The sequence below is a fragment of the Tinamus guttatus genome, unplaced genomic scaffold (genome assembly GCF_059628265.1).
Source record: "Tinamus guttatus ecotype Peru unplaced genomic scaffold, ASM5962826v1 Tinamus_guttatus_pri_ptg000226l, whole genome shotgun sequence".
NCBI classification, from domain to species: domain Eukaryota; kingdom Metazoa; phylum Chordata; class Aves; order Tinamiformes; family Tinamidae; genus Tinamus; species Tinamus guttatus.
In genome coordinates this window covers 5,214,653-5,238,290 of record NW_028288760.1, presented here as the reverse complement: position 1 = coordinate 5,238,290, position 23,638 = coordinate 5,214,653, and the positions used below count along the sequence as shown (strand labels likewise).

The window sequence follows — 23,638 nt, the reverse complement described above, 5'->3', positions numbered from 1 at the left end:
TCCAGTGTCAGAAAGCAGAAAATATTTAGAGAAAGAACATAAGAAAAATACAAAGCTGCAATAGTAATTTTCCAGATGTAACTTCCTGTAGCCAGTATTCTGTGGTTTAAGGACTTCCTGAGATAGATCTCGCACAAAGAATTTTTGTTTAAATTTATCATACCATTTCTCGACCATTTTTGTTTTCACAACATCCTGTGGCAATGAATTCCGCAATTTAACTACACAGTTTATTTTTTCTGTTTGTTTTATTGATTTCTTGATGTTTACCTTTTAAGAATGGTATATTCTTATCTATGGTACATTCTTGCCTTTTAGGCATAGCCTGGAGCTTCTGGCTCAGCCAATCCACGGCTAATTTCTATGACCAGCTGTTTTACAGTATTACCATTAGTTACAAAGCCAAGTCTAACATTCAATCATGCCTTGCTGATTACTCTGGTGAAAAGTCAGAGTGAAAGTGTCAGCTTTCACAGCCAGAAATAATAGGGGTCTACCACTATTAGTAGAATCTGTTATTCTCTAATCATGGATATTTAAATGTAAGCTGACCTCAGAGATTCTCAGTACTGAAAAGTCAGTCAATGCAACAACTATTAAACATTTGGAAAATCATGTTACTCAGCATAAAGCCTTTAATAAAAGCAATGAAATTCATCTAATATCACAATACCAAGGAAAGGACATTCCCACTTTGTCCAAGCAAAAGGCCTGCGCTAATGCTATTTTTTCTCTTCTACTCTTCCTAGTGTTCTACCAAACAATCAAATACTCTGTTCACATTTCGCATAAAAACTTCCTGTCTTCTGCCAGATGAGTGCAACTTTATTTTTCCCAAAAGACAAACTGTAACATATCGAACAATTAAAAAGCTTTTGTCATACACAGTTTTGAATCACTCATACGTGGAAACATTTTGAGAAATAGGCTATTTAGACTCTTGCGGAAAAGAAAAAAAAACAATCAAAAGGTTTATCTGTGCACGAATGCATTTTTTTTTCATGTTCAGAAGAGAGGCAGGACCAAGAAAAGCGGTTTGTCTACATTTGATCTTTCAAATCTTTTTTTTTCTCCTCTGTGTGTAATAGCATTAATGAATGAAAAATACACCAACAAGAGAAGATATTGTTTAGCTCGATTTATTCAGGCAAATATACAGGCATTTAATTGCACTTAAATAAGTGCAATTTGCGTTTGCACTTATTACTTACTTGCTTGCGCTTATTTTTAGGTGAAAATGAAACAGTCAACTCAAGTAGTAATCTAGGCAAAGACCTGCCTGCCCAGATTTGCAAACAGTTGTGGATTTAAGGAACTGACCAGCACAGGCATTAGCCACCTGAATATCTTGGCAAACAATCTTGGCGACCACCTAGTTTCACTGCTTCTGCTCCCTGCTTCTCTCCCTTGGGAAGCTCTGTGTATCTGCAGGCCAAAAGGTAACCGGGAAATGAAACGGGGGCTTGTTGGCAGGTTGGAAGAAAACCTGATGGGCCTATCTGCAAACTCAGTCAAAAATGAACAGAACCATCACATTCTGGTTCCATTAAATCAGCGTTCCCCCACTCCAGTACAAAACCACTACTCCAGAAAGAGCTCTCAAGAATCTGGATGACCCTACTTAACAATGCTAAAACAACCCTTCAGGCCCTGGTTTTGTCCTCGTTAGTCGTAAAAATTAGTAAGTTTTCAAATTAAATAGCAATAATCATATAATGATAATAACTTATGAGAGGTGTTAATGCTCCCTGCAAGAATACCTGCAAGAATATATTGAACAAGAAACAAAACAAAGAAATACAAGAAACACAAACCCTGAAGCACACTGAATTACCAGTGCAGTATATTCAGAGTTTTTTTTGTGACATGCTAGACACCCATTCTTACAGTGTAAACAATTTCTTAATTACTATTAGGGTGGTTACTACTTGGCCACATTTCAGCTTAAACAAGAACACATTTTTGCCTTTAACTCAGTATCTTCAAAAGTCCTTATTTGTCCTTTCATTATTCAAAGTGTTCTCATACTGGTTTTCTCAGTTTCTTCAAACTCCAAATATATTTCATAACTCTAATCAAAACATTATGAACAAATTAATTATTTGAATGTGGTATGAACTTTCTAATGATGGCTATAATATATTGTAAAAGCGAAGTAATAGTTTGGTTTGCTCAACTGTTGATTAAACAGTAGATTAGGAATGAATGCTTTTATATCAAATATTGTGAAATTTCACTTTCACTCTTGTAAATTTCTTTCCACATTCCTAGTGCCTTATAAATACATCTTTAAGACAAATTTTAAAAGAATTTTAAATAATCCTATTAAGAACTGAAAACTATATCAAGAAGTGATCTGATATGCAGTAACACATTCTAACACCCCACTTGATTTAAAAAAAAAAAAAAAAGCACTCTTCAAAGTTTCCAGAATTTCTTCCTATCTTTAAGAACAGTATCACACACAATCTAAAATAAAAGCTATTTATCTGTTATCATTAATTACTTAATCAGTAAGCGCAGTATAACAACAAAACTTTTTAGTTGAGTCTAGTTTTCACGTGGCTTAAGTATTATGAAAAAGAGCTCATGACTCATGTTTGTGGGAAGTTTCAGTTACAGAAACCAATTTAAAAAGCTGCACAGAACTACAGTGAACCTATCACATAACACCAAGAATGAAATCCTAGTCTTTTCTCACAAAACACTCAAACTCCTACAAATCCCCGCCGCGCTCAGCGCCGCGCAGCCCTTCCGGAAGCCTCCTGGCCGCGCTGCCAGCGCCGCGCGCTGAGGTCACCCCAAGCGCTGCCTCCGGCCAGGCCTCGCGCTGCGCCAGGGGGAGGCCCGAGCGCGTCTTTCGCGGTGGATCCCTGTACATGTGGGAGGGGGAAAGGCGCTTGTCCAACCAGAGCTTGTCAGCTTCTTGCATGCTTGCCTTTTTTTTTTTTTTTTTTTTTTTTCCCCTACCAGGATGTAAGTCCACCACAAAGGAACTGAAGCTCAAATAAGGCTGCTGTAGCCTTGCACGAAACGACAGATTAAAAACTTTAGAAATGGAATGTTGAAGTCTCCTCTTTCACTGAAAGAAAGTCTTACTGTACCTCCACTGTGGGGATGTGTGGCTTAGACCAGGCAGCCAAGCTGTGAAAAGTCTTAAAAAAGGAAAAGAGGGGAAAAAAGAAAATAATTTTGTGGAACCTCTAGTTATTTACTTTGCTAATTACAGTACATCATACAGAGCTTTTCAGCTTTAAATTTTAGGTAACATTCACTGAAGAGAGATTCGTCTGATACAATCAACGAAGTGAGATGTCACAACTCTTATGGACAAGCTGTTCAGTTAACTTTTGATGAAAGCACGCTAAGGACTGAAGAAAGAAGCCAAAGGAGACAGGGTAAGAATGCTGCTGCAGTACAGCTGATTGCATTTAAAACATAGAGGTTTTTTTGTTTTCGTTTTTGTTTTCCTTTGTTTTTAATGTCCAGGGTCCAAGAACTGACTGATTTGCAAAGTCAGCCTTTGGGTAACAAATGTATTTTCTTGCAGAGGAGATGTCATAGAATACAAAGATTACCTTATGAGTGAATATAAGCTTTTTAAAGCTGTTACTGATCCCTAATACATGCAGCAAGACTGTTGTTGGATTTTTTTTAGCATATTAAAATATGCTTGTTAAAATAGTTGAGACATTTTATGATGTCATATAGTAAGGAATATGAAATCTATTTTATCTTATTTAATTCTGCATGCAATTTTGGGCTTCATGCTTCCTCAAATTGACTGAAAAAGTGTATGAATACCATATAGCCTCCAACAAACTTTCTATGACAAAGTAATTTCTATAATAACATTCCAAAAGGACTACCTGTATTAAAAAATTATCTCCAGTTTTTCTTACATTTATGATTAATCAAGGAAATATAAAAATTCTTCCAACTTTAATAGGTTCTAATAAAACAAACCATTGAAAATTTTCACAGAACTTTCATTTTAAAAAGGACAGTATTTATGAGTACCTTTATCTGAAAATCTTTATGTAAGCACAAAATATTTACTTTATGATCTAACTACAATTTTTGAGCTAAATGAGTCACACTTATTAAAATGTGAGACCTAGGTTTAAGGGCAGTTATGTACTAAGTGCGCGTGCGTATATGCACACACACGTACACACGGAACAAACGCTTTTTGGTAGTGACTGAGTTAAGTGAAAATAAGGTGAGGCCGCAGTTAAGGGAAGTAAGAGCAAAAGCTGTACTCTCTTTCAGTAATTACATTCTCAGCCCTCGACAGAACTTTAGTAAAGCCTAAAGAACAATGCACTGACAAGCTTAAAAAACAAAACAAAATACCCTGACAATCCAGAAAGAAAACTGTTAATTCTCGTAACAAAAGGCTACATTATTTTGCCAAAAACTTGAAAATGAAAGATATGTTGCACTAAAGAATAGGCAATCCTTTGAAGTTTCTTGCAGTACTTGGTACCATTTCAAAACAAAAGTTCTCCAAGAATTACTTAAGATACCTTCATTCCTAAGAATTTCATCCGTCATCCCCTCAGTAAAACAAAATCTTTACTTTTAAGGATAGATTAGTTCTGAAATTAGATCTACCACAATTTGAAATGGACAGAAAAAGCACAGTATGGAATGAAATATAACAACAATATGTGAAGAAAATAATTTATGTCTGTCAAAGGTATTGCACTGCTTACAGTGGAATTGAGTATACAGTGGCAAAAATGCAAAAATAACTCCATCCAATAAGCTTGAGATAAAGCTTTTCAACTTGCCTTTTATTACTTTTTCTTAAGTAAAACTGCATGCTGCAGGTCAGTCCTTCCTTATTTCCTATTTACTTTAAAACTTTAAGCAAAATATCAAAGGTCTTCCTAATACTTGTGGTATGCATACTATTATGCAGTATTTTCATTGTGAATTGCTGTTTTCCCTTATCCACCCCCCAAAATAAAAAGGGTTAGTTTAGCAACAGTACTCTTTACCTAAAGTCGAACTACGTGAGTTGAACTGTCGAAGAAAATCTCAAACAATTTAAGTCCTTCCATTCAGAAAAGATAGCAAGAATTAACTAATCGCAAATCACTATGAAGGCTCAATGAGAAGTTATGATAAGGGATTAATAGAAACCTAGGCAAAAGAACAGTTGCAAAGAGGAGGAAGAATAGTTGAGTGAATGTTTTGAGAAAAGAGGTGGGCAATAAGAAAGCAAGCAGCTTTGGAAAATTCATGCATATCTTCCTTATTACAATGGTGTTGTGAAATCCAGATCAAATTACTGGCCTAGTGCCTGGAACATGCCAGCCAACTGTAAGTCCACAAACACTGACTGTCAAAGGACTCTTGCAGAGGTAAAACTTAATGTCCACCTACAAAATAAAACAAAGCAAATCCTCTCATGTTTTTATAGATGGATTTTCCATTTTCAGCACCTTTGATCCATCTGCTCCATCTAATTAAAATGTACAACTGCGCACTAACTAATCTTAAAGCACTATTCAAATTTTATAGGCAAAAGCTTATTAAGGAAATTCTGTGAAGATTTGAATCAACACGGATGCAAGTAAGTCTAAATGCAGAGTTGGATGCACATATTTTAATAATTAAACTAAGCCTTTAAAAATATTCAGATATTATTTAACAAATACAAGATACCTACTTTCTCATTTCCCTGCATAACTGCTTTACCTTAAAAGAAAAAAATAAAAGTGATACTGTATATACAGATGAGTTTATTTTAACATATAAAATCAGTCTGTGACAAAATCTGTTTCAGGAAGTGTATCAGTTGTTGTGTGTAGGTCATATTTAATACGGCAAGGCTATCAGTCATTTGATGGGCTGTCTTTTCCTATGCACCTTACATGCTATGGTACCTTTTGCACAGTTTCCAGAAGCATTTACTTATATAAAACTTCACAAAATGTGCCCTGATATGTGTTACCTCTTATTGTAGTTAGTCCTGAAAAGATAAACAGATTTATTTGATCATATATTCATACTGCATTTGATAATTTGTTCTTAAGAAACAGCATTGGAAATATTTACAGGAAATCTTCGCTGAACAAATAATGAAGTTGAGAATAAACTTTGTGTGTTGGACCTTGCCTATCCACTCTTCAATGAAAAGAAAACCCTCTATTATCAAAAAGATGAAAATATGACATATAAATCACACCACATACACAAGATAGAATGAAACAGTAAATAATAAACCAAACATGCCAACACTCAGGAATTAGTTCTCTTACAGGTATAACACTGTGAGTGCCTTTTAGGGAGTCTGAGTAATAGCAACAGAGAAGGACAGCAATATTTTTTCTAAATAGCAGCAGTTTTCTCAAAAGATAAAATGAGTTAAATGGGGCATCATGTTTTATTTTGGCATTTTTAGTGAGTGTTCACTTAAAAAAGAGTCTTCATCCTGCTTTATAAAAAACATCATAACCTGAAGCCTGACTGAGACTAAAAATACTGCCCAGTTCAAAAAACTGCATCACACAAACCACTTAAAATCTACTTTAACATTTTAATGAAAATTGCTGCCATCTTAATCACATAGCTGGTTTTGAAGTATGAGCTCCTCAAATCTACTCAGCCCTGGTGAGGCCGCATCTGGAGTACTGTGTCCAGTTCTGGGCCCCACAGGACAAGAGGGATGTGGAGCTGCTGGAGAGAGTCCAGCGCAGGGCCACAAGGATGATCAGGGGCCTGGAACATCTGCCCTGTGAGGAGAGGCTGAGGGAGCTGGGCCTGTTCAGCCTGGAGAAGAGAAGGCTGAGAGGGGATCTAATCAGTGTATATAAATACCTCAAGGGAGGGAGTGCAGAGGACGGGGATGGTCTCTTTTCAGTGGTGGCCACTGATAGGACTAGAGGAAATGGCCGGAAACTGAAACATCAAAAATTCCATAGGAACTTAAGGAAAAATTTCTTAACAGTGAGGGTGACAGAGCACTGGAACAGGCTGCCCAGAGAGGTTGTGGAGTCTCCTTCTCTGGAGATCTTCAAAACCCGCTTGGATGCAGTCCTGTGCCACGTGCTTTAGGTGTCCCTGCGTATGCAGGGGGGTTGGACTAGATGATCTCTAGAGGTCCCTTCCAACCCTAAGCATTCTATGATTCTATGATTCTATGATTCTATGAAATCAATTTTTTTTAGTCAGACTCCCTTTAGTGGAGTTACCTATACTGAAACTCATATGGTCACTGAGGTCCAAAGAAATCCCCTTGCTTTTAGCATGGAAAATCGCCTTCTCTGTAAAGCAGTCTCCAAGGGCAGGTATAGTCTCACATATCATTTGTACAAAAGCTGCATTTATATAGGTCAATGCATAAGCTTTTGTACCTATGGTCCTCTAGCTTAATAACAGTTTATTATATGTATAGAAAAACAACCAATTTGACTGCATTTACCTGCTACTTTTATTTAAGGTACAAAGATCTGTATTTTTAATATGAAATCCAGACATTTCCTTTTATATATTTATGTCATGGTTACAATTTTCCAGACAAGATCTACACAGGTCATTATTTTGCTTTTGTGTATTCCTGCAGTGCTACAGATATCTGCTTCACTACCAAACAGTGATCTTCACATGGTCTCAGCTCTTTTTAGCAGAACATGAACACAGAAACTGTAGAGAGAACAGAGCATAATTTGCAAAGACTAAATATCCAAATCTCACTTGTTGAAATCTACAGCACTGCAAAATCTCTTTAGATTTAAGCGCAGCAATGGTCACGATATATAGCTTTAGTGAACACCTTTCTTTTCAATCTAATATGTCTCAAGTTACTAAAAATGTCTGACAAAAGATAACCAAGGACTGAAGAGTTGCTGGTAGCATTTCCAAAACAACTTCATGATTCGCTAGTACGTTATTATGTAAGTCATATTTCTAGTTGACGGAGATGTACCTTCATCCTCATTTGCACAGAAAAATCCCATTAAAATGTAAAATATTTCACAAAACCCGAAAAAGGTAGTTAATACAAATGGGTGCCTGTCAATTTTGTGAATATGAGGCCTTCTGAAGAACAGCATCAAAATAAACAAATTCTGGAAAAAAAAAGGTATACATGTTGGAATATCCACAGGAAGTGCATATTTTGCTGCGAGTGGCTTAAAACAACTTTGAACTACTGCTACATTTAATATTTCTTAAGATAAGCTGATAAAAACAAAACAACCCTCTGAATATGCATCAGCAACAATACTTTACACATAGGAATATTTCTAAACTTCACAAGATTTTGAAAGCCATAAATCATAGGTGAAAGATCTATATTATTTCAGATGATAAAAATATGATAAATTTTAAAATACTGTTGAAATATCACCTGTAAGTCTTAAGATACTTTAACAATAAAAAGGCAATATTTTCTGACAGAATAAAAGTCATGTGTAAGTGCTCTAGAGTACAGGATAGAAAAGTAATTCCAAGTAACAGTCAAAGAAAGATTTAATTTTCATTTCAAAGGCACAGGAAAATTCCACCAGATTCTGAAACAACTGATAACCTTTTAATAAGCGTCTTCCTTTTTTTTTTTTTCTATCAGATGAATGGAACATCCGCAGTCGAGCAGTCAGTGAAGGAGTAAAACCCATTATTACCTACTTGCAGTCATACAGATAGATAGAGAAGCGAACATTTGGTCTACCAACTGAATTTTTACCTCAGCACATCCTAACTAGGCATATGAAGAATGTTATATTTAACATTTTCTGTTACATGTTTATGCTATATGTTATATATATATGTTATATATATGTTTATGTTTTTATATATAGCAAACATGATATATATGAGCTATAACCCTTAGTTCAGTGTTGCCAAATATCAAAGTTTTACTAGCAAAAAATTAAAAAAATATATATCTTCTACATGAGTAAGTTACGATATACTACCATGTAGTGCTAATTTATAGAAAATGAAATAACCTTGGTTTCAGTAACTGTTGACCTTCAAGGAGTTCAGCAATATATCTGTACCAGCTCAACTCCCATGAAAAATCCTTTTAAATGTGCAAAAGCCTTCAGCAACTAGAACCTAAGCATAGGAACCACTTAAAATTTTAAATTTTTTTCTGATTAAAAAAACTATTTGATATTTAAACTCACACTTATATTCTCTTTTTGAGTGCACTTGCATTCCCGCTGTTTTGTTGGCATGCTTATTTGTTGAAGTTTTTCAGTGTGTATGAAAGTAAGAATGGCATGCTGTACTTCCACTAATTATGAAAAGTTGCAGTAACCCGCAAGTATGCCTTTATATAACATGGCTATATGCAAAGCAAAGCGTGGAGTCGAAAAATCGCCGATGCTTAAGTGGAATATTGCACTAAAGACAAACATGGCCAAAGTAATAGAGCTTCCAGTCCAGAAGAGCTTGGAAGAGCTGAAGGAAGGGTGGGCGGTGGAGGGTGGAGGAGGCAGAGATGGAGAAACAAAAAGAAATGAGCGATCAGCAAGAAGCAGCACTATTTAAGGACAAAGTATGAGCAATTACTTGGCACAAATTCATCAGGAGAAAACTGAAAGCTAAGTGTGCAGGAGACCTATTAAATATGATCCTCTTCCTCTCTCATGGGAAAAAAATCTTATGTCTTAAGAATTTGATGTACTCTTGCTTAAAACAGAACAGCAAGATACTCAAAAGTACTAAAGGGATGTTAGCCTGCCTTAAATGAGTTTCTACGGCTTCCTTCCCCACTTCCCCCAGCAACACTATTTCTCTCCTTGCAAGATCAATCGTGCAAAAGAGTTGGTCAAACATTCATGTTGGTTGTAAAAGTTCCTTCAATCCGACACAGAATAGAAGAAATGCAATTTATCTTCTGTGGACAGTCACAATAGTCTCCATTCTGAACTATTTATTTTAACTGAATGAGTGCAGGACAATAAAAGGTAGAAAAGAGATCACTTCACAAACAGACTTTGCAGCAGGAAAGCCATCTTGAAGATAGTATGGCTCTTGTTGCTATATGTATATGGAACACCTTTCCTTTAAATATTTTTTTCTTATAGAAGCAACAATATAGAATATGTTACACACAAAAGGTTATGAGAAAAATAAGCATTTTGGCATGGTCTGGGCATATTAATATCCTTCACTGACAATTTACCTTCTGCATTTTGAAGTATGTTAAATACCCATATTAAGATAAGGGTGATGAACTTTATTTTCTATTTTAAATTTGCAATTATTCAAAAAGTATTGGATAAACTCAAACTGTTAAATATTGCTCTGTAAATCTTCAGGCTGGAAAAAAGAATTTTCACCCCAAATTCTGTGACGAGATGTAGTAACAAGGCCAAAGGCGAACTTTAAGAAAAAGAAAAGTTTATTTTCAGTGGTCACCATAAATGTAGTTTTTGAGGTGAAGAAAAGTTCTTCAATTAAAATATTGAAATAAAACCCATTTTACACCCACAATGCCAGCAACATTTGCAGTAACAGTTCATCTGTGTAGAAATATGAGCCCTGGAATACTGCCAGGGCCTCCAAGTATGACCTGCTGTGCAAATGCTGATTATGCAAGTTAAAGCTGTCTGGGGAAAATTTATGTTCTCTATTTTCCAGGATTCCAGATAACTTTGCTTTATTTGCAGCAACCATATCAAATTCCAGATTTGTATTTGAAAAGTTTTTCAGGATTCTCGTCAAGTCTGTCAAGGACAATCCTTTTCTACTTGCAAAATGAAAATAAGTTTATTCCAAACTGCATAAGAAACTGAGGCATATAAACACTTCTGAAAGCATTCAGAACCATAGAACGCTGAAGGTTGGAAGGGACCTCTCGAGATCATCTAGTCCAACCCCTGCACACGCAGGGTCACCCAGAGCACGTGACACAGGGCTGCGTCCAAGCGGGTTTGAAGATCTCCAGAGGAGGAGACTCCACAACCTCTCTGGGCAGCCTGTGCCAGGGCTCTGTCACCCTCATTCCTACTCACTTTTGTTTGAAACTTTTATAGAAATAGCTATAACACTTCTATGATTTATTTCAAAACAACAGAAAAATGTGACTGACAAATCATACCTGTTCACTAAGAATAATAAAGCATATAGATCCAGCTTATCTTGAAACTCTAAAAAAAAAAAAAAAAAAGCCAGATGTGGCTTGGAATTATAGAATCATTGAATATTTCAGATCAAAAGGGACCTCTCATCAGGTCATTTGGTCCAATGTTTTTCTTACAAAGCAAGGCTAACACCAATATTGGATCAGATTGCTCAGGGCCTTGCCCAAGGCAAAAGTTTGCCTATTTCCAAGAGTGGAGATTTCCAAGCCTCTCTGAACGACTTGTTTCCTTTCTTGCCTCCCCATTGTGATATACATATATTTTTTCTAACACCCTAAAAGAATTTTCCTTGAGGACTTGTACCCTCTGACCCTTACACTTTTGCTGCGCACTTCGGAGAAGAATGTCCATCTTCTCTATAAATACCTATTAAGCAGTAAGATCTTCTTTTCATCTTCCCTTCTGGAAGCTGAACAAATCCAGTTCTTCAAGCCTCTCCTCACACCTCATGTCTGCTGCCCCTTGCCACATTGGTGGCCCTCAGCTGGACTCACTCCTGTTTCTCAATAGCTGTTAGAATCATCATTTCATGTCATTAAAACATCTAGATTTAAAAGAACACCCAACTGCTAAACAGGCTTCCTATTCTATATTTTTTAAAAAATAAATTATATTAACATTCTACAACAAAGAGTTAGTAGACATATATGATATCTAAGTGTTGTTAACGCAGCTGATTCAGAAAATATTTTCTCACAAGGACATTCACGGCAGTAGTGCCAATGCTGAGCTCATGTTTCCTAGAAGACTGCTGCTTATAAACTACTGGTATTAAGGTCATTGCAAGCTTAAAAGATAAGTCAAATTTACATCACAAATAAGCATATCACTTAAATGCTCCAAGGAGTAAATTAAACTAATTTCAGCAAAATGGTACTCTTGCAGGACGTCAATAAACACTAGTAGCTAATTTTAACAGGTGGGGGATTTTCTTAGTTCCCTGGACTTGTCTTCTGTGCCTTTCCCCTTTCCCCAGTGACTGCCTATTAAATATTGAAGTTATAAGTTCTCCTACACTGGAAAAACAACAGATTTCACTGCCCATGATATTTGGAGAGTAGAGGGTTTTCTTTGTTTGTGTGTTTGCTTTTGTACTGAAGGACAAAAGTGTACCCCACCTAAACAACAAAACAAATGGAAAAAAAAAAAAAAAAACACCTGTATTGCTCAAGATTGCTGACCAAAATAAAATTGTTTCATTTCATACAAGCCACACCTCCTGCAATGTACAGCTTGATTATAAGAAATGAAAATGTAATTTTATTTAAATGAAAGCACCCAGGTTGGAAACTTTTGTGCCATTTGACTAGAAAAAAAAGTATTTCCCTCTCTTCCCCCCCCCCTCCAAAAAAAAAAGTCCTGCTATTTATTACTTTATTTCCTGTGTTTTTTGGCAGGCTTTAGATAAGCCAGCAACTACTAACTGCAGTCCCGGTCATAGAATGATACAACTAATCCTGCTAGATAAGTGTCTTATTTATTCACATACATATCAATTGCTAAGCAACATTATTTTGTTAGCTTTAGAACAGATTCCCCAGTTGTAAGTTGTAATTGATTTCTTATTTGTTACTTACTGTTAAATCTATTTTAAAACAGATATTAAACATACTTCGCAGAAGAAAATTTGTCAAGAAATAAAGAAGCATGATGACAGCAAGATTCATCTGTTTAATGTTAATAGCAGTTCTGGGAGCTACTGCAAGTAAAACACAAGAATTTGAAAGCAATGATGAGGAAACAGAGCAAGAATTCATTTATACCAACAGGTATAAGCGTTCCAGTGACACACAGGACAAGTGCACTTATACCTTTATTGTACCTCAACAGAGAGTGACAGGTGCCATTTGTGTTAATTCGAAGGAACCTGAAGTCCTACTTGAAAACAGGGTAAATAAACAAGAATTACAATTACTTAACAATGAACTTCTTAAACAAAAGAGACAAATAGAAACTCTGCAGCAATTGGTAGAGGTCGATGGTGGAATTGTTAATGAGGTTAAACTTCTACGAAAAGAAAGCAGAAATATGAACTCTCGTGTCACACAACTATATATGCAACTACTACATGAAATTATCCGAAAACGGGACAACGCCTTAGAACTTTCCCAACTTGAGAATAAGATTTTGAACCAAACTGCAGATATGTTGCAGCTTGCAAACAAATACAAAGACTTAGAGCACAAATACCAGCATCTGATGACAATTGCCAATAATCAGTCAACAATAATAGCCCAGCTGGAAGAGCACTGTCAAAGAATGCCGTCCATAAAGCCACTGCCACAGACTCCACAGCCACCTAACAAAGTGTATCAGCCTCCCACTTACAATCGCATTATTAACCAGATATCTACTAATGAGATTCAGAGCGATCAGAACTTAAAGGTTTTGCCACCTACCTTGCCAACCATGCCTGCAGTTACTAGCATTCCAACTGGAACTGATAAGCCATCTGGTAAGTAGTGTTACTGGCATGTCTACATTAACTTATGCTAATATGGACTGATTCATGTATCAAAAATGCAGATAGAATTTATTTATTTAGCAAAATAAATGCAAGCAAATGAGTTTGAACTGATGGAGATTCAGTTAAGGCCACTGGACTTGTGGTTTCTACTGTATGTTTAAGTGCTTTAACAATATTTGCCACAAGATTATAATCCTCTTCTTGCAAATATAAAAGAATTCATTACAGTGATTGAGAAGTTCTTCAGACATTGTGTTACTGCCATATTATGCTCAGTTAAGGTTATTACAGGTTTCAGTTACTGCAACAACTTTTAAGTGTGGGTGTGCGTGAAAAAAAGCAAAGCTCCATGGAAACTGTAAGTTATACTGGTTCCAAATTTGTCACTGGTACAAATCAAGGATTAAAAAAGAACAACAACAACAAAATGGTAACGTATGATAGGACTCCTCAGAAACTGACATCCTAAGACAAAGCATAAACGTAACTGAGGACTGTCTAGAACATTTTAAAAATGTCTCTCTCAGCTTGCTATAGTTTGGACAGAGTTCACAGAGTGGTCATTCAAACTACGGAATATGCATTAATTTACAGCTTGTTTCATCCTGGCTTTAACGACTTTAGGATAATATTACTAATCTGACTTTTTTCCAAAGCTTTTTTTTTTGTAGGAGAGAATGTAGGAAAATGAAAATATGAGAAGTTGAGCGAAATGATGGAAGATTGATTTTTATTAACTTCAGGTCTATTTTCAAATGGGGCAGTGTATATACAGCTAATGATGGACATTCACATGCATGTGAATACCAAATGTGGTTTAAATTGGGATTGAAGTCTGAAAATCATTATTTAACTTCCCTAATTAGATTTAATCACTCTCAATAAAAATCAATAGGAAGATGCTCAGTGAAGCCAATGGCACTTTGGAACCAACCACTTAAATAATCAATTGACATTCTAGTATTATTTTAACTCTTATGCCTTACTGTGCTTTTGCTTTGAGAATATAAATGGTAATAGGTTCAGTTCAGTCATTTTATTGATGACTCAGGTTTTGTTATTGATTACTGGTCTGAATAGTTTAGAACTGATAAATAGGCCTCAGCTTTAGCTAAATCATATTCTTAGCCCTGAAGTGAATAAAACTGACAGTAGTATAGCTCGAGAAAAATAATTTTCTTGTTCATGACGTGGATAAATCCTCATTTCTAGTCAGTTTCTGAATCTTTGGCCCTTTGTTCTTTCTCCAAATGGGAAGCAGCTTTACTTTTGCTCTCAATTTTTTAGGTCCTTAATTTGAAGTCTGAGTTAAGATTCTGCATTTTTACTAATGAGGTAATTGTTATGACTATGGTTATGCAGTTAGTTTTCTTTAATATCAAATAGAAAGGAAAATAGTTTGTGTCCTAGGTATTTTTGATTTTTTAAAATATATATAGATAAAATGCATGTCAGCAGCTTTACCCAGGCTAATGAAAAACTGCAATCAGGCTAAGACAATCTGATAAACAAAACCACAGTAATACCCAACAGCCTTCCACAGTAAGGGACATTAGATGGTGCTCGTTAGTGTCTTTGAAGTTCTGCATTATATATGCAGGCATATATAATCATATTAGACATTAGTTGAACTAGATGATTAAAAAATAAAGAATCTAGATTCACTTCTAGTTTCACATATTTCCAAAAACATTATACTTATTATTAGTCCAAATTTATGAATATAAAACTAGTATGCTTTTCAGTGTGTGGGCAACATGCTTGCTTCAAAAATAAAGAGGGGCCTGAGACATCTGAAAAAAGAACTGAAATAGTTAGTCACATAAGCTGCCCACGGCATATTTATCAGGCTACTTGCAACAGCTTCCAAGTGACAGTGTCAAATGCTTTAAGATTTCCAAATACTGTATCTGTCAAATTAAACACAGATCTATTTCTCCTTGGAAACACCTACAACAAAAGCTTGAACAGTTGTTCTGATCTAAAGCACAGCCTTCAACACATTTACTGACAAAGCACTTGTTCCACTATATTGCCAAAGCAGAACTGGCCTAAGCTTGCATTGTGAAATGCAAGATCTTAGCCAAAACATAATGTTTCTAATGTTCTATGTAAAATGACATTTCGAACAAAACCCTCCCACAGGTAATACTGCAAAAGTTCCTTCAGCTAATTCGTCACAGGTGTCTGGAACAAATTTGAAAAACCCTGCTTAGGCCCAGCCACTGAAAGTAATTTACATACCATTTTATTCAGTCATTTCTGTACTGTTTCTTGAGTTCTCAACTTGCACCAACACTCCTGGTTATTCACCTGACTATGTAGAATATTTGCCTGTTATATAAAAACTGAAGCAAAAAATAATAATAATAATAATTAAGGCATTTAATGCCTTCTCTGTTTCATTGGTCAGCAACTTTCCTTTCTCACTCAGTAGTGGACCAATACTTTCCTCTTGATCACACACTTAATTCTTTCACTAGTTTTATTTTGTCCTCACTGCACACATTAGACCATAATTTGACACAACTAGTATTTGAACATTCGCGAGTAATTTGAAGCAGGTTCTACTTTGTCTGAGCTTTGTTTACATTTTCAGAGCTATTGAAAAGCTCATGATTTAGGCAGGTCAGTTTCTTACCATCCTCCATAGTCTTTCACATTAGTGAAATCCATTACAATGTCCTTAACAGAGACTCTCTAGGAAACTGGAAGACTCTTCCAACAAACTAATCTCCTACAGAATTTCTCTACCCATTCTCTGTATTTGCTGAATTCTATTTTAGTCAAGTCTATCTTTTGTTTTTCTATTTGCTTTCCCTTCTTAAGGATTGTGGATACCATTATTTCTCAGTCAAAATCACTTACACTGATTTCCATTTCACATTTTCAAACAGTTCCTCCCTATTTTTTAGGTTCCAAACTAGTATATCCTGTTCTGTATTTGCTCTCACCACTTTATTCATTTATTAAATAAATCCATAAACTTGCTATATATTCTGTATCTGCTGTATTCCTCTCCCAAGCAGCTCATCAGGTAGTTAGAAGTTAGTAATTCAAAAAGTAAAAAATTAGTAAATCAGAAAAGCCCAATTTCTATCATGACAGTGTAAAAATCTGTGGACCACAGAACATGTATTTTCCAGGCTAGAACAGTCAAGTGGAACATAATATTTAAGATTTCCTATAGACAGCTATGAACTGTAATATTTTTATTAACTGTTCTTCTAACAAATCTACTGATTTTCCTTATTTTTGACTACCTAAACTGCTTTTATCACTAGGATTATTTAACATGCAAAAGGAGGGTGAAAGGGTTGTTCTGAAAAAAAGCAAAGGAAATGCTCAGTAAACAAATACCAATAATATAGAAAATACCCATGAAATGACAGATGCATATAGATACATGCAATGTCGCAAGTAGAATATCCGCATGCATATGTGCAGCCTGTATGGTATAGATAGATGATTAAAGAGATGGATGGTAGCATGTGCAACAGTTAAGTTTAGTAATGATTGTATCACAGCTTGAAAAGAGAAGAGCATGCTGAAGAAATGCTTCTATCAAGATTCATGAAAAAGGTTTAAATACCACAGAAGTTTACCATCACCAACAAAAAAAGACAATAAACACTGAACAAAGCATTGTGATTTGTATTTGTAGAGCACGGGGAGTATTCTGATCTCTTCTGGGTAAAAAGTATCTGAGAAAATATCAATATAATGCACTTTAAAAAAGCCTTTAATAACATGTAAAAGAGCCCCTTGAAGACAGGAGCAATTAGCATCAAAAATGAAACCACATTTAAGTTAATTAAGCATATGAAGTGCACAGAAAGTAAAACTTTTATTCTTCAATTGCTTCACCTATTTCTCTCTCATTTGAACTAATCGTGTACATTCTGGTGACTATGATCCAAAATAAGGTACACATTTAGAAATATTTATCTGTCATGCTTGAAGTATACTTCAAACCTACCACTACAGATTTCCTGAATATGATCTAAATGTAAACTGAATATTTGTCCCATACTCATAAGCCAAAATGTGGTTTCCAAATAACAAATAAATAATTCACCAGATTTAAGAGACACAAGGCATACAGGAATAGCATCTTGTCAAAACGCCTTTTTTTTTTTTTTTTTTTTAAATAAAGGAAAATGTTAAAAACAGCTGGGTTTGATTTCCAGTATAAGAACTTGGTATTTCAAATGTATCAATTCACCAATTACTTACTTCCGATTCTTATTTCTTCATTCTTTCTTTCCACTCATGTCCCAAAATGCATACAAGTAGCTGTTGAATAACAGAACCAGACAGCTGGGCCTTCATTAAAGTTATCGACATGGCAGCCTATCAGAAAGCCTAATGCAGAAGGAGCTCTGTATCATGATGCATGTCAACCATGTAAGCCCTGCAGAGATGTGTGCTGGGGCCAGTGTTCCTCAGTACCTTGCCTTGTATTTCCAACACCTGGCATCTCATACTGCAAGCCTTAGTCAAAGTTTAACCTTCCAAATGTCTGTAAAAACACCTATAGAAAAGTAGTTGCAAACTCTGCTTTAAAGATTTGTAATAGCTAATCTTAAACCACTTCAATGGAAAAGATTCATGTGCAGTACAGCATTGGTGTAAGATGGTCTAGAAATAAACTGCAATATTAAAAATCTGTATGTATTAAATCATAAATTGCTGTGTATTTATTTTTATGAAGACACAATGGAATACTTGTAGTTGATTATTTCAGGAGCTGCTTCCATGATGACTCTGAACCGATCTGTTCTTTTTTATTGTTTTTAAAAAAGTTATGCTACATAGCTATTGTAGTAAAATAAACAAAACCAATTTATCAGATGTATGTCTGTCTCCTTTCATGATAAATCACGCAATTGTGCCACAGAATACTGTGTCTACACCTTAGTCGCTAGAAATCTGAGCAGCCAACCATAACAGAAATAAAGAAGGGTGTTAGAAGCAGCACTCTATTTACAGTCTGAGAGTACAACTAAGAAAGCAAGAACACAACAATGTGGACACGGAGCAGAAAACTTGTATCACCTCCTGTGGACTAACTTAAATAAAGAAACCACAGAATCCCAAAATGGCAGGAAGGGACCTCTAGGGATCATCTAGTCCAACCCCCCTGCACACGCAGGGTCACCCAGAGCACGGGGCACAGGGCGGCATCCAGGCGGGTTTGAAGATCTCCAGAGAAGGAGACTCCACAACCTCTCGGTGCAGCCTGTGCCAGGGATCTGTCACCTTCACAGTGACAGAGCCAAAAGAATCCAAAACAAAAAAAAAAAAAGAGCTTCTTGCTACAGAACTGTTTAATTAATACTCATTTACTGAGTATGGTTATAGCCCTACTTCCAAAGCTAAATAATCAATTATGAAAAAAGGTAGATGAATGGAAATTGTTTAAAATGGAAGTTACTCTTAACAGCCACAATACACTTCAGTATGAGTACTGATAGAGAAGATCTGACATATCTTATTCCCTCAGCATGAAAAAAAAAGAACAAAAAACCCCAGGAGTCTCTGACCTCAAGGATTCTCATCAACTCCTTTCGCTTGGCAGGCATATGAACATAGCAGCAAAGCAACTGGAAGAGTCTACCTGCAGATAACAATGCGAACTGACAAACCAATACAAACAGATACCAATACAAACTATTTCTCAGAATCATTAGCATGGAATGTAATGAGCTTCCTATCAGAGAAAAAATCTTTTAAAATCATGAAAAATACTTTCTAAAAGATTAAGAACTTCTTTATGGATCTATGAAACTCAAGAAATAAGCGTGTGTTCTCTTTCACCAAAACAGGACAGCATTATTTTTAAATTCTGTAAACACAAAATATTACAGAAGTCTCCTCATTTATCTCCCTCACTGTGTAACAGACACTTCATAAATCACGAACTTGAATTCTTACTTTGTGTTTAGTTTGCTATCATTTGTTAGACTGACAGTAGCAATGTTTAAATTAATTAATTTTTATGGCTGATTCCATAGGTCTTAATGTTCTTGCTGTTGATAATTTTGGTAATCTAAAAAGCTGAAAGTCCCCAAGAAAGAAACTAAGTCATATTTATAATTTTGTTTTCTAAATGAAAAATATTACTATTCATTTTTGGAATAATTCATGTTTAGTTTCCCTCTAAATAAAAATCAATATTCTGGCACTTCAGTAGCCTTAAAAAGGGAAAAACAAACAAACAAACAATTTCTATTATTTATTCACTGGTAACCGTGATGTGCTCCGGAAGTTTAAAAGTGCAGACATAGTGGAAACTATACCTTCAGAAGATGAAAAAAATGCAGTTCTCAACAAAAGCAACTCTACTGTAAAAAGAAGAAAACTAGCAAGTCAAATATTGTTCTGTATTAAAGATATGCTCAATTACTTTTTGACTGCAAAATCCTCCTGTTTTGACACAGGGCCCTGGAGAGATTGTCTACAGGCATTAGAAGATGGCCATGACACCAGCTCCATCTATCTTGTAAAACCAGAAAACACAAACCGACTTATGCAGGTCTGGTGTGATCAACGGCACGACCCGGGTGGCTGGACAGTCATTCAGAGACGGCTGGATGGGTCTGTCAACTTTTTCAGGAACTGGGAGACATACAAGGTTAGGACAAGTGAGGAGTTTGGCATTTTCTATCCTTTAAAAAATTACTGGCAAATTTAATGTAAAGAGTGTTGATTTTAGAAGCTGGACAGTAGTGTATTTGAAAAGAGAACGTGTGCTTTTACCCTTCCAGAAGAGGAACTTTTATGAAAACAAGCTATTTTGGTTTGATGTTTAGGAAGGCACTAGGACTTACTAGTGAAACAGACACAATTTTTAAACGTGATTCTCTTTCTTCCTTTACAGCAAGGATTTGGTAACATAGATGGAGAGTATTGGCTTGGTTTAGAAAACATTTATTGGTTAACAAATCAAGCCAACTACAAACTGCTAATAACAATGGAAGACTGGTCAGGTCGGAAAGTATTTGCTGAGTATGCTAGCTTCAGACTGGAGCCAGAAAGTGAATATTTCAAGCTGAGATTGGGACGCTACAATGGCAATGCTGGAGACTCTTTCACTTGGCACAATGGAAAACAGTTCACCACTCTGGACCGGGACCATGATGTATACACTGGTAGGAAGCTCCTTTTTGTCTCTCTATTTTCAAAAGGAAAAACTCATGACTTCATAATTATGCTCACACACACACAAAAGTATAATGCTTTTAGAGAGTCTACCATTAGAAACTTACAAAGCACAAACTAATTTATGTTCTCAAACCTCATGAGAACTAATACTGAAACAAAAATTCTTACCAAAATATTTAGTATTTGAACTAATGTAGGAGTCTGTAAAATATACTACTGGCTACTATTTGAGACAGTAATGCAAAAATTTGAATTTGGGTCTAAGGCAATAAATATTCTAGTGATGGAGATAAACAGTAATGAGGAGAACTACAGTTTCTGTAGAACGTAAATAGAGCTAACTCACCCATCTTTTACCAGATGGAATCTGTGTGCTAAGTACACAGCCAAAGTTTTTGTTTTGCACTTAACCAGTTTGTTGAAAAATTTTTCATTTGCTCCCAGGATTGACTCAGAACTTTCTTTTGCAGGTAACTGTGCTCACTACCAGAAGGGAGGATGGTGGTACAATGCATGTGCTCATTCAAATCTCAACGGAGTCTGGTATCGGGGAGGACATTACCGCAGTCGGTACCAAGATGGTGTTTACTGGGCTGAATTCCGGGGGGGATCATATTCACTAAAGAAAGTTGTTATGATGATAAGACCTAACCCCAACACATTCCATTGAAATTCTTCTGCTATTGGCTTGTTTTCCCGTTCTTTTTAAGAAGCATGTGAAGCTATATAGTTATCTGAAATTATTTTTTTGGAAAAAAAAAGGCATGTAAGATATTGTACATTTAGTCCTAGGACATGAGGCCTTGTATATTGTATTTTCAAGAAACATTCCAGGAGGAAAAAAAAAAAAAAAAAAAAAAAAAAAAAAAGACATAACATTCAGAGTTCTTCTTTGTGCTAAAGGCAAATATTAAACCTTTTGTAACTGGCAGTTGAGAGTGACTGTAGATAAGCTTTGGGTGTTTTTTTTTTTTTTATCCCCTGTAAATTAAGCTAGATCATAAAAATACTCCCATGACTTTTAAATATTTTTGTATGTTATGAAATGTATAAATATTCTCAAATATAGGAAATATTACAAACTGTACAGCAAGAGTTTTATTATTATTATTAGCAATCATTTGACACAGGAAATCATATCCTTTGAACTACGTAGCTGGTATATGTACATTGGTGAGATTATTCTAATTTAATCTTTGTTAACTGCCATTAATAAAGTTAGCACTATCTGCTCAAAAACTCAAATTATATACTCAAGCATTACTGTCACAACAAATTCATTCTGTCCCCTTCACTTTAAGCCTCTTAATACCTCTGCTCCTATCATTTACTATTCACTTTTGATTAAAATATTTTAGATAAAAAATTAAGTCTTTTATACCAAAATGAACTGGCTACCTATATATGGAAATTGAGTCAGATGTACAAGGGCTACAGTATGCTGTACAGCCAACAAATTATACTGAACAACAAATGTCAAGTTATTTTACATCCGACTTCCACCACTACCTATTATGTAGCCTCAGTAGTCAGAATGGCTGGACATAATTTAAAGGAACTATCCAACATTGCAGGCAAATGATGGATACCAGTATATAATCTATTTAATCCCCTCAGCCAGTAGATGAAAATTATATAAAGAAGTTATCTGTAGTCAAGAGCAATTATATTTACTATATTGCACAATTATAACATGCTATTGTCTGTCAATTTCTTAAGCAGATTTACTCACCTATGTTTAGAGGTCAGTAACAACTATGAAATACTGAGTAGGATAGATCTAATATTCTGTGGAGGTCAGTTTATAAAACAGGTTTTTGTAATGCCCATTTCAAAACAGAAATGTGTAGTTAGAGAAAGCACAGATGATGATGGCCAAAGGCCTTGATGGTTCAATGTATTTTTCAGTAAGCCTGTGAGATTCTGAATGTGTGCACGAGTGTGCGTGCGCACGTGTGTATGTGCATGTGTACTCACGCATGCTTTTCCCCTTATTACCTCATCACTTCTTTACAAATGTATGATGTGCATTAAAGTGATGCCTGATGTAGCATGTGATGTATACAGCTGAAAGTAGTCTTTTTTTTAATATATTATCAGATTATTCCTGTAACACTGCATTCCTTTAATAAAGCAACATTATTTTGACATACTTAGATTTCATCCTGTTTCAGTGCAGATCACCTAGAGAAAAGAATAATTATCTAACTGCACACAGCTCTTCTTTGTAATTCAAATCAGCTCTGATTTGCAATTATTATTAATCTATGTAAAGTTTATGGTCTAATATTGCAATATCAAAAGCATAGTCATTCCCAACTGAGAAAAATACTGAATTTCCAGACATCCCAAAGGTGGAAGAAATTTCTGTAGGTCAAATTTTCAAACAGTACTGAATATTCATCTTTGACTGATTTATTCACTGGACTTTGGAAAACAACTGAGTGTTTAATGTTTAGATAAGAAACATTAAATATGTGTATTCATTCTGTAGCCTGGCCAACATTCTTACAACTAGGATTATTACATTAAGATAAGACAACTCCTATTAATTGACATCAACTACTAGTTCTCTAAGAAGCAAACATGCATATTTGACTGATGCCCACATTAGAAAAATCACTTATCAGGAAGCGCTTTCAAATGCATGGTTTGTATGCATACTCAGTGTGCATGATCAAACATGTAAGACTTCTTGAAAATGCTTTAGCCTTAGGTAGTGTTCATACTCCACTGTCCTCCACCGCTCCCCTCTGTGATGTGCTACCAAAGCATGCATGGTTAGACCACAAAGCATACCACTTCTCACAACATACCAACCACAGAGAAACTAAGAGAGAGTGGCAAAACAAAACAACACACAGTAGCATTATCACTTGTGTCATATATGCAGTAG

The 23,638-nt window shown here is 35.5% G+C and overlaps 2 protein-coding genes across 2 annotated transcripts in view; one reads left to right on the top strand and one right to left on the bottom strand.

The window, feature by feature from the left end:
* RALGPS1 (Ral GEF with PH domain and SH3 binding motif 1) overlaps positions 1 to 23,638 on the bottom strand; it is an 83,586-nt gene that overhangs the window by 32,931 nt on the left and 27,017 nt on the right. The gene's annotated exons all lie outside the window — the stretch shown is intronic.
* ANGPTL2 (angiopoietin like 2) lies at positions 2,921 to 22,326 on the top strand. The gene is made up of 5 exons (XM_010219153.2): positions 2,921 to 3,398; positions 12,708 to 13,563; positions 20,019 to 20,212; positions 20,459 to 20,729; positions 21,213 to 22,326. Exons 2-5 carry the CDS (start codon positions 12,756 to 12,758, stop codon positions 21,410 to 21,412), a joined length of 1,473 nt encoding a protein of 490 aa, XP_010217455.1. The 5' UTR covers positions 2,921 to 3,398; positions 12,708 to 12,755; the 3' UTR covers positions 21,413 to 22,326.